General features: G+C 41.0%; 1 protein-coding gene across 6 annotated transcripts in view; it reads right to left on the reverse strand.

Annotated features, from left to right (window-relative positions):
- Positions 1–1000: 1000 nt before the first annotated feature.
- The window catches only part of LOC104931496 (RALY RNA binding protein like), a 93917-nt gene continuing 82894 nt past the window's right edge, over positions 1001–12023 (reverse strand). For 2 of the 6 annotated variants that reach the window (XM_019254179.2, XM_019254176.2), the window contains 4 exons: positions 10675–10788; positions 9233–9402; positions 7350–7388; positions 1001–4471 (listed from right to left, as the gene is read on the reverse strand). In XM_019254179.2, the coding sequence (XP_019109724.1) occupies positions 7356–7388; positions 9233–9402; positions 10675–10788 (317 nt within the window). In that variant the 3' untranslated portion in view covers positions 1001–4471; positions 7350–7355. Of the gene's footprint in view, positions 4472–7349; positions 7389–9232; positions 9403–10674; positions 10792–12023 lie in introns of all 6 variants that reach the window. The other 4 variants (XM_019254178.2, XM_019254174.2, XM_027274080.1 and 1 more) reach the window with 3 other exon arrangements.

Consider the following 12023-nt stretch of genomic DNA (forward strand, 5'->3'; position numbering starts at 1 on the left):
CTGGAGGTCATTTTAATATATTATTTATTTAAAGGTCCAGTGTTCAGGATTTAGTGGAATCTATGAGTTGGGCAGATTGCAATCAAATGAATCGCCCCCTCGCATCTAATCATAACTTCTAGAGCCAGTGTTTAGTTAGAGTACATACTACAATACTATGTTGAATTTTTTGCCAATAGGTTCTCCTAAATGTTACACACTGGACCTTTAATAAGTTTCACTCCTTTGCTCTAGAGTTCATCACAGACTTAACTCAATTTTACGAAAAGCTGTGTATTTTTTAGTGAATTTTAATGTAGAAATGTAAAATATCATTTTACTTATTTTTAAATATCGGGGGACCACACACTTGGAATTAAAATCATCATAATGTCTGCATCAGTTTAGCCGTGCCAGGTTGACGATCATTGAGTATTTGTGCCAAATTTTACAACGAGAATGAACTAAACTTCAGAAGTTTACATCAGAAATTAAAGTTTTGATTGGGTTGGTGCATTCTTCCAACCATCTCCTGTTGTTAGTCAGGTGTGAAATGAGCGGCCACAGGTGAACATGTTGGTCAGATTGTATTAGGTACACGGTGACATCAACTGGCAGCAAGCAGCGAGACTGGCGCCATTATCCAAACATAAGGTGACAGGCTGCCTTAATGGTGTCCAGTTTCCTGTTGACTGACGTTAATTTGACGTGTATTCAAACAGTGAAGCTGCGCAACTTGTTAAACTGTCATTCCTGATGGAAACCGTGTCGCACGGGGCTGCATAATCAACCATATAAATCATGATTAAATGAGCAGCCCGCACTGAGGGAAGATGCATGGTAATGAATGGGGAGAGAATGGCTTTTTAAGTGGCGCACTAAATATTTACGCACGTCTGCAAAACATCTGTAAGTAATTATCACGTCTTAATTTATGTGCACAAGAAAGCCAAAAAGGTTTCTTTGTCCGTCAGTTGGTATTTATTTGTAAAATAAAGTGTTGATCATTGAAACAGTTAAATATGACACAAACATTTTTATTGAAGAACACAAAGAGTTATCTACAATGACGGTGAGTTTTCTAGCCTTACAACAGTTGGAATATACCGTGTTTTTTTGTTTTTGTTTTGTTTTTACATGAACCGAAAATACAAAGTTACAGTAAACATGCCTTTTGATAAAAATATCTTTACAAAAAAATGTACATTTCTATACAACAGTTGTTACACATCTCTACAAGCCCCACGATTCTCGTTAAAACCTGCGACGACCCCAACAAACTGTCAGTATATCATTTCAGCGTTATTTTAAACTCAAGAAAATTCTTCTAGTCTTTTAATATTTGAAATGAAAACGCGATAAACGATTATTTACAGGGCAAACTGTAAAAAAACAAAACAAAAAAGAGAGCGTTAAGCCGAAAATGTTTTAACGTGACCGGGATAAATTACAACAGTTAAAAGCAATGAGTTTTTTTTTTGTTTGTTTTTTTGAAGTTAGTATTTTTGCAAAATGTTTGACACGTCACCATACTGTTCATTAAATAACAGGCTACCAGCAAAAAAGATAAACATGTAGCAGAGCCATTTCCCTTAAGATTTTTTTTTTCTGGATACAAAAATAGTGCTAAATATTACACATTATCATCATTAACCAGACACTTATTTTGAAATGAGCTGCAGGACAGACTTTTTTTTTTCTTCTTATTTTATGGATTTTTTCTGCCAGGGTTGTCGTGTTCGTGACATTTGTGCAAAAATAATGAATTCTCCCTTTAAAAAGGGTCAATTTAATTAAATCACAAAACAATGTTTTCCCACTTACTCTGCGTGCTTCGGTTTTATTTACCCAGTTTTGTGCTAACAAAATATAATCGAGGTGAATAAAATGTCGTTTACGGTCTATAAAACATTATTCGGGTTATTAATCCACAGATTTCATGGGAGCCATTTTCTACCCAAAGTCAAATAAAATGGATCTCCCCAGAGTAATTAAGACTTTGTTTATGAAAGGGAACATGTCGTAGTGCTGAATCTTTTACCTTGATTACACCGAGGTGGCTCGACGTCTCAGGGGCAGATCTCTTGAAGGCTGAAGAGCACTAACAGCACTGAGTCCAGTAATTCACCCTTTACATAAACTCTACTGATGTTCAGACTCAAGTCATTTCAGTGACAATAAGGCCTGTTTGCTGTCATGCTTTCACGTTTTAAAAATAAAAAACACCCTCAGGAGGAGTTATGGTGCATTCACGCCGGACGTTCGCGGTTCAACTGAAGCGAGTTCAATCGGATTGAACATTCGAGGCCGTCCGGCGTCCAGCCGGTTTAAGAGATGGGTTGGGATCGACTTCTCGTTCAGGAAATATTGATTGTTTATTTATCACTGCACAGTGATGGTGTATAAGAAGCAGAGCAGGAGAGATGTTACTTGGCTGTGGTGAGTGCGACCACAGTTAATGACAGTATAATAATAATAATATGAGAAGCTGTAATTCACAAATGTATTGAAGCTTGTTGTTAGCCCATTAACGCCTGTGGTTTATGCCTACACCCAGGCTACACCATTTCCTGACATGTAGAGGTTAATATATAGCAGATGATCCAGAGCACGGGGCTGGATCTGGTTTTCAATCAACCCGAAAGGTCACGTTACCTCACTGCTCATTGAGCTCCGCTGGCTACCACTGGCACCCACCTACCTGAACGTTCCTTACACAGGCGTACGTTACGTCCCGACCGATGAATGAAGGATGCCTGGCTCTGCCACGACTTTCTCATCAGTTGTTCCCAGTTGGTCGAAAGTCCTACCAGATCCTCTACGTTCAAAAACCTCCTGAAGACGTCCAGCTCTTCAGAGAGGACCTCCTCTCCGAGCACTACCAACAACTGGACGTGTTGAGTCTATCCCCCCCCCCATCTACAACTATCACAGCACTTATCGCTGCACTAATACATCCTTATCGCAATGTACCTTGATTTAGATAAAAGCCTCGGCTAAATTACTAAATGTAACGTAAATGTAGGAGCTCCAAACACATTAATTAGGCTCCAACATAACATTATCCCTTAAAACTCGGTTGAATAGTGCCCTAAAAGCTTTTGAAGGACTGATATTATTGGTTGATGCACATAATCAGCTATAGTTCCCCAACGCATAGCTCCTCCTGAGAGATGCTTTAAAGAGAAACCGAAAGCCTGAGACAACAAACATGCCTCTGTCATCGTTTGGAGGAAGTTTACTCGGTAAAGAAAATGGGTGAACACGATGTGAATAAGTAACAGTAAACATGAAGTCACTTCATTTATAATCAGGTTATTTAGAATTGAAACATTTGCATGTTAGCAGCAACTCGTGAACGGACTATAATCAGTTTTATTAAAAAGAGTAACAGGATGCTGTTTTTTTTAAGTCCCACCACTTATTTAGGTTGTTTTAAGGCAGCGTCAGCCCCTGTGTCATGTTAGATTATTCCAAATTTATTCAGAGTCTGACTCACTGATCATATACTTGATAATATCAAAGCCTCTGAACGTATAATTTAAAATAAAACAGCTTCCACAGTAAAACCTCGCCTCGCTCCCTTGCCTGCATAAGACCGAATCGGTGCAGAGGGAGATAGCGGAGGAAAACGGGGAATGGGCGTTGGCTCCCCGAACAGCAGCAGTCCATGTTGGGATGCACAGGGCTGAGCAGGGAGCAGCGCATTGAGACGTCGGGGCACTGCTCCCTGGCAGGAGACCTGTGCCAGTGTTGGCTCTCTACCACAGAAAAGCTTATTCCGCTTCGAAATCTTGGCAAGTGTTGGAATATATGATGGAACAGCCCCACAGGGCATTTGTGTGATAAATGGATAAAGCAGGATAAAGTTATGCTCACAGCTATTGGCTTATGTATGAGTCAAATCCGAACCAGACGGCACCGATGTTTCATTCATTTTTCTGGGTGTCATACTGCAGTCGCTGGATTGTTCTGACTGTCGTTTATTTTTTTTAGATTATTTTTTTTTCTGAGCATTAAAAGAAATTCATTGAAAAACAGTTTGTGAAATTACAGCGCTAACACATTTCATAAAAGCAGCAACAATTGATCAACAATGTCATGTTCTCTTCTTTCCATGGAGTTCATTTTATAAATCAGAATAAAAGCCTTTATTTCCTCGCCTTCTTGTTTTATTATTTTTTCCATAGGCATAGGATTAGCACATTATACTGTCAGCCTCTTGCAATGAAATATAAATTGCACAGAATATCCATGAGGCAAACGGAGGCCGATGCATTAAAATGGGTCTTGAATACATTTTTCTTTAAGAGATCACATTCACATTCGCTTTGTGCTGCACAGTTGGGCATCTAAAATGTGATTCGGCATCTCTTGAACACAACTTACAGTCCAGAATGGGTGTCTTGATCCCTCAGAGATCCTTTTTTCTGTCTCTTGAAGGTGATGATGAATTCTAATGCCACCGACCGGGGGTGTCTGCCGCCTCGTCCTGAAGTGATGAAAGGAGAAAACACATTAAAGGACGATGTTGACTCCTCAGACATGGTGGCTATTTATATATAACGCTGTAAATCTGATGAGGATTAGCTTCGAGTTTTTAAAGCTTGTCCGTTTTGAATGGCCTCGGAGATATCATGGGAAGTACAGAAATATTTGCTGCTAGCTGGCGCTGCCTCCCTTAATCCTTCTGGACGTGACTTATTGAGGTTCTCCTCACAGTGCACAGTGCAAGCAAAACATTCATATATTCCTCCTCAACCTCAAGTGGGATTTTCAGGTTTTTAAATGTATGTGAGGAGATTCTGTGAATGTTTTTTTAAAAAAAGCAGATATATGGAATATATATAAATATATGTATATATATGGAAATAGAAAACATGAGGTGTAACATTTTTATTTATTTTTTAAAGAGGTTGCTAGAACTGGGACACCAGACATTTGGACAGTGTGGAGCTGCTTTGAAGATTTTTGGTAGTACTAAGTTAAAAGGTATAAATAAAGGTGATAATTCTGTCAATAAAAACTGTGACAAAAATATTTGCTGGTGACCTTTTAGCGTCAGAGTGAAACTCTGGTCTCAGTAACTTGTTTCAGAGGGTAAAACATCCTAAAACTATCCTAATTAAATGACTTAGCTGCTTGACATGTTGCACCAATAATGTTGTTAGTGCAACATGTCTCTGATTGGAAGCGTTACCCAACGTTACCGGTTCTTTGACGGTGAACAGGTACAAATTTATGGAATAAATGCATCCACGATCTCGCTTGAACAAGAAGTAAACTAAACATAACCAATAGCTGTGGATGTGTTTACAGGCTAAACCACCAGAATGTGCTTGACATTTTTGGAGATACCGTTATTGGGCTTCTGTCTGACCCCTAAAATACACTGCATGCGGATACATTTCAATTTTAGTCAGTGTGTCAGCTCACACAGTCTCCGGTCCCGCTGCGTCACGGCTCTGGAACGACTGCGGCGTCCGGCAGCCCTCCGCAACACATACGCAGAACTTCTATTTTTCACGGACGCCGGAGCATGGCGCATAAATTCAGCACACAGCAGATTGTATGGGGAAGGAAATCGGCTACAAAAAACAAAATAAAACCCTGGTTTATTTTCAAAATAAAATACTCCATGTTCACCGCGGATCGAGTTTCATTACAAGAACACGTCATAATGGGCGGGGCCGACCTGAAGTCAACAGGTCAGAGGTTTTCAGGCGTCTCTTCACCCCGTCGACCCCATGGATGAGGAGAAGTTGATTTTGGAGGTCCAAAATCAAAATATCATTGATGACACCTGACATCCTTTTTATAAGGACACCAGAAAAAAGATGCAGCGTGGAATGCCGTTGCAGGAGTCAGAGACTACAGCCGGGAATATCGCGCGATTATGCGTCAATTCGCGAGATCTCGTGAGTTCTTGTGACGCTCGGTGGCCAGCAGAGACACACCTGTGCGCATCACAAATGGATTATGTGTGAGTTGGCGGACGCCGGAGTACGCTGTCGTTCCGGTGCAGAGCTGTTCTGCATGCAGTGTATTTTAGGTGTGAGAGTTCAATGCGAAAAACTAGTTCAAGTATGTAGTTCATTGTAAAGCAGATTTTTGTACAGTCAGACTAGCTATTTACCTGGTTTACAATCTTTATGCTCCAGCTTCATAGTTAATGAATAGACTTGACAGTGGTATTGATCATCTAAATGTCGGCAGGAAAGCGTATAAATATCAACCGAAACATATTTTTCCCCCACAGGATATATTGTTGTCCGTGCAAAGTTTGTCCAGCAGAGTGAACTGTGATTTACAACGCTGTGGCAAGCAGCTCTCAGCAAATTAGACTTGGTTTACAATGTACATGTATTTAACATGTTAAACAAATATTTAGATTTACTTGTTTAAGAAAGCAGCCTTGTCATATCTAATCACATCGGTGCATTTTTCAGTACTGGCCTCAAAAAATCACATACGGGTCGAACTTTAACAGTGAACAGTGTATTAATGAACAGACGAGTGAATCCAGCTTGTGAATAATCACACAGCAGGTAGCTGCAAACATACCAGCTACTTTTAAACTGTCACACAGAGGTGTGAACAGGAAAATGCTTTTCCTGCCAACCTCGTGACAGACTAGAACAACACCTGTAACAATGGTTTGTTCACATTAAACACGGTGACAGCCTGGAAAAAGCTCAAATGCCAAACACGCCAAACTAAAATGTATTTAGTGTTTGCTGACTAAAACTAACACATTTTTGTCAGAAGACTAAAACTGAATCACAACCAGGTGCCAGAATTAATTGCTTTACAGTCTCCAAAGTGCAGAGATACATTTTGGATTTCCTTTGCCTTTGCCCAGAAGCAAAAAAAAAAAAAGCACCATAACAGAGATTAACTCAGTGTTTCATCAACAGTCTGCGACTCATAAACACAGCTAAGCACCCCCGCTATGAGAAGCCAGCCAGCGCCGGGCCAACTGATGATGTGGCTGCATCATTACCCACACCCCGAGAGGCGAGAGGCAGGGAACTCTTTACTTTGGGCCCTCGCCGTTCATACCCCCTTCCACACAATTCAATTAGATGAATGCTGTTTATGGGCAGTTCTGGCCCATTGAAATGCCATTATTGCTCTCTCTCTGCTGAATTCGGCATTAGCTGCCCTTCACTGGAGCTGGTCTTCCAAATGTCATGGAGCTTATGACTTAGGAGATGATTAACGAATGTTTAGAGATGCTCAAGACACAGTTCAGCGGTTGCGGCTCTCAACGAGGGCCGGATGTAAAGGTCTTTAATGAAGACTGGCTGCAGGACCTTTAGCGGTCTTGCAGAACAACCTCACAGCTGCTGTAAAGCCAAAACCCTTACCTGAACTCAGTTGTCGATATCCGATACGTGGTTCTCTATCTGGAAAAGAGAGAGAAGTTGTTAAAAATGTATAATGTAGCATTTTAAAGTGGGCGCACAGTTTTGTATTTAATCTCTTCTAAAGGTCATTGCTGATGTACGCTCGACAACAGCAGCAGTCCTGCCAAACTGCACAACACTCTTTGTGGTACATTATCGCCATCTGTGATCAATGTGACCTTCAAGAAACAAATAAATCCCGTATGCGGTGTCTCGGGAAAATAATGTCTTCTATTAGAGAGGGCACAAAAGCTTTCATCGAGGATAGCACGCTTACCTGGTTAATGGATAATAAATATGGCATAATGGAGGAAGGCTGGTCAAAAGCGACATGAAACCTGAGGATACACGGCTGCATGGATGGTGTGAAATAATAAAAAGCGAGCACTGTGGGTGTTTCAGGTAACTTGCATTAAGATAAAACATTATTTCATTGAACACAGTAATTAGACATTTTTTTGTTTGTCTGCCTCCATCAGACATTATTTGTTTTCAGAGTTCTGATTCATCGTCTTTCAGCCTGTTTATCCATTTAAACTTTTTCCCACCATTTTCGAAGAACGAGCTGGCTTCATTAGCTAAATGCATTTTTTTCAGGTTTCTTTAAAAAGTTTTACATAAAAGCTGCTTTCAAACGACTACGCAGGCAAAGCAAAATCCATCTGGCAATATTGTTGTTGCCGAAAGCGAGAGTGGAAATTTCAAGTTTCTGACGGTTGTATTAGTCGACATTATCGATTAATCGATTAACCGAAAAATAATCAGATGTTTTGATGAAGTTCGAGCTTCTCAGTTGTGAGGATTTCCCGCTTTTCTTCGTCTTTCGTGTCCGTAAACTAGATATCTTTAGATTTTGCTGATTAGACAAAACAAGCATCATCTTGAGCGTTAATTAACACGATTAGTAATACATTACTAGCGTTAACTCTGAATCAATCGATCACAGCTGATAGATACTGATTATCTTTCATAGTTTGCTTTTCTTTTTTTAACTGAAGATCCGGAAATATAGACATTTTTTTGTCAAATAATAATTAAAAAACAAAACAAATGATTCAGTGTCAATACATTTCTATAATTGACTATAAAGTTGATGGTTTCCAACCTGGGGATCCAGACACCCTGCGGGGTCCAAGATAGATTTGAGGGGTCAGGAATGTGTTTTCTACCAAACACGTTTTAACAAAATTTGGATCAAATTGTCAAAAATGAACGCTTGAAGACGACGTCATTAAAAGAAGCTCAAGGTATGAAAAACAAACAGGAAGTAAATCTTTCTTGCACCAGGACAGACATAACTTAAAATATCAAAGAATTAGAGTTAAAGTCATGCCTTGAAAAGTCTAAACTGAATTTCAAGTTTGAAGTCTAAAGATGTTGGATGTCTGTATTTGTAAAAGACATTTTATAGATTAAACACAAACAATTTAAATGAATCTTCTCAACATTCTTCTTTTCGACTTCTTCAGCCACCTTGACAGAGAAAACCTTTTCGTACTGTTCTACGCCCACAGCTTCACGGTCAGATCCACATCAGTCCATGCAGGCCCGTCTTAAACGTCTGTCTAGAGCCTTTTAACATTAATTATAGTGTGTGTGTCTCTGTGTGTGGGCCTGTGAAGAGCCTGGCTTCCACTGTTTGAGCCGAGGTCGACAGGGAAAAACTGTCAGTCCAGGCGCCCTCACCATTCACTCATGTGAAGCCCCGGGTCTCTCAGATCTGTGGCCATGAATAATTCTGAAAAATTAACTTTCAGAAAGCGAAGACTGTCTGCCCACTTGAGATCTCCCAAAGTGCCTGGCTCTCTCCCCTCCTTGTCAGCCCTGTCAACCGTTTCTCTCACCAGATGGTGGCTGCCCTCCTCATCGTAGTCGTCCTCGCCTCCATCGGTCATCTCGCCTGCCTCCACGTCCAGCGCCCCCTCGCCGGCCTCCTCCCCGGAGTTTTCCGCCGTCTCTGACACGGACTCCTCATGCAGGGAGTCGCAGTTGTCCTCGTACTTTCTCTGAGCTTCTGAGAGCGAGAGAGAGAGAGAGAAAGGAGGGCACACAGATTCAGTTCAGTGCGATCAAAGTCGACGTTCTCTCCGCTTCACAGAACAGCAGAAAACTTTTCTCGGCTGCCTTTTTCCGTCGCGATCCCCTAGAGGCTGCAAAGGATGCTCCATTCGCTCAACCGTACACGAGAGGTTTGACCTCAACAAGTGGCCAAACATATTTATATATAACTTTTAAGTCGTGTATCTAACATAACAGACAGAACTCCCATTTTAAACCAACACGGCTGTGTACGCCAGCTGCCAAATTCTTGCATTCGACTCAAGCTTTACAAGCATAAACCGCGACTCGAACCGTCTATATTTAGCTTTCCACTTCACCCAAGGAAGATTGAATGAAGTGTTATGACACTGTCGGAGGACTGCAGCTGCTAATGTGAGCAGCTATGGTAAGCGAGGCTATTACACGATAAAAGTGCACTTATAGGAGACTGTTAAAGCGTGTTCAGACAGAAAGTGAAGCAAATTTCCACCTTCATGTGCCAGCAGCCAACTGTACATTAAGCTGTAAGACAGCAACTGACATGCTGGACCCCCGTCTTATCCATGGAGTGTGTTTGTGTTGTCTAGTCTCTTATTTTTCTTCTTAGTTTCATAATCACACCTTCATCACTGCAGAAAATTCAAAACTCAGCTGGATTTTTCAAAATATTTCATTAATCTTTTTCCTTGAATCGATTACAAAAATGTTACTGATTACATTTCGTTCATTGTCACATTTTTGAATGCTTGCCTTACAAATATTTTGGCACGCCACAAGCTGCCAGCTCTAGTATAAAAAAACAAACAAAAAAAAACAACCTTCTCCTTCTTACCCTTGGATTTTTATTTGTTAGCTCTAGCAGGCGGTTCAGCTTTGATCGTCACTTCAAAGAAAAAGTTGGCTGGAGCACGACCGCGACTTGTTGGAATATATTCGGCGTTCGACTCTCGTGAAGTTAACGGAAGAAAATGGCAAAAACATGACAAAGTCTGACTGACTTTCACGCCGAGCTGCACTCCGAGACTTTCCTGTAGTGTAGGGCATCTATAAAGACCTCTCATATAAACTGAGTCAGCATTGTGTTGACACCTGTCTGCTGTTATGACGGAGAGCCCCACCGCTCTTATCTCCCACAATGTCATGAAGACTTATGGTGTGTGTGCGCTCTTAATTTCCCCTCCCTCAGCGGTCGGCGTCCCTTCCCACTCTCCCGACTCGAGCTCCAATTCTACGGTCTGCTTCTCACCAGAGTCGGCTCTCTGCTGCTTCTCGATCTTCTCCAGGCGGCCCAGCAATGAGTCGATCTTCATCTTGATCTGAGTCAGCTCCCGTTTGATAGTCTGAAGCTGGTCCGTCTTCACTGCTGAGGCACAGAAAAACACAAACTCATTTATAGCCACTTCAAGTCGGTTAGTTTGCCCTTCTTTCATTTGTGCTCTCATTTTAATGATGCTGTAATGATATCTGTCAATACAAATAGTTTTCTGCGTTTGGATATCATATCATCACTCCGAGTCAAACTTTCCTCGGGGAAGAACATCGCAATCTGACTAACTGCAAAGCTACCCCGGCTCAATCTGTGGACCTGCTGCTTTCAATTTGAAGATTAGTGCACGGCTTACGCCCACCATGCTGTGCGGGGCTGCTCAAGTTTTGCTCAATAATGCCAAAACTGTGTGCTATCTTCCAGTTGGCATTAAATTATATAAAGCACTGAGACTGTTTACAATTTAGGAACTGCTCGGCTGAGTGTATATTAGGTAAAAACCTTGTATATTAAAGTTATAATTCACAAAATCAAATCAGGTCTCCAAGCTTTTCAGCTAGCCAGCATATTTTACATTGTCATTATCTCCCTATATAGTAGTTTTCATTGTCAGTGGCGGAGTCTGCATGACAGATTCACAGGATATGATGCAGTATGAGCTCAACACAAATAGCATCTGTCTCACAATATGGTCTCTGAAGTACCAAATTAGTTCTTGCTACTAAAATTCAATAAAATGATGCGACGGATAAAATCAAACTGCCTCAATAGAGAGAGCGCAAATTTAAGTTCAGTCCAATGATGGAAAAAAATAAAAATAAATAAATCATTGAATTTGCAGAGGGAAAGCAGCTCATTCACTATTTAAAAAGAATCCACATAAACCTCGCTGAAGGTTATTTCTGCAGCCGAAATGTGAATAACCAGTGGCATGTGTTGTAACATAAAAGAAAACGTCTGTCAGTCCGTCCACAACATCAATGTGTCTCATGCACTCACTGCAACTTTGCCTGATCATTGCCTCGCTGACTGTACGCCATGAGAAACAGGAGGCACGGTTTGCCCTCCCACAGCTTCTGTTTACTGCCTTATGAATAATTGCTCACCCGTTCCCGCGTTGCTTTGGGTCTTACAATACACGTCTGAGCTTTGGTTAAATGAAGTGTAACCGTGTAATGTTGAAATTTGAGTCTTACCCCTGATGTGTCGTGTGCAAATAGCATCTGCTGAATGTAAAACAGATATATATACACGTTCATCTGAAGGACGACGCCATTAATTCAATCCGGCCCGTCTCACGCTTTGCTGAAATGAGGGTGTACTTCTTA

The sequence above is a fragment of the Larimichthys crocea genome, chromosome XXIII (assembly GCF_000972845.2).
Source record: "Larimichthys crocea isolate SSNF chromosome XXIII, L_crocea_2.0, whole genome shotgun sequence".
NCBI lineage: Eukaryota > Metazoa > Chordata > Actinopteri > Sciaenidae > Larimichthys > Larimichthys crocea.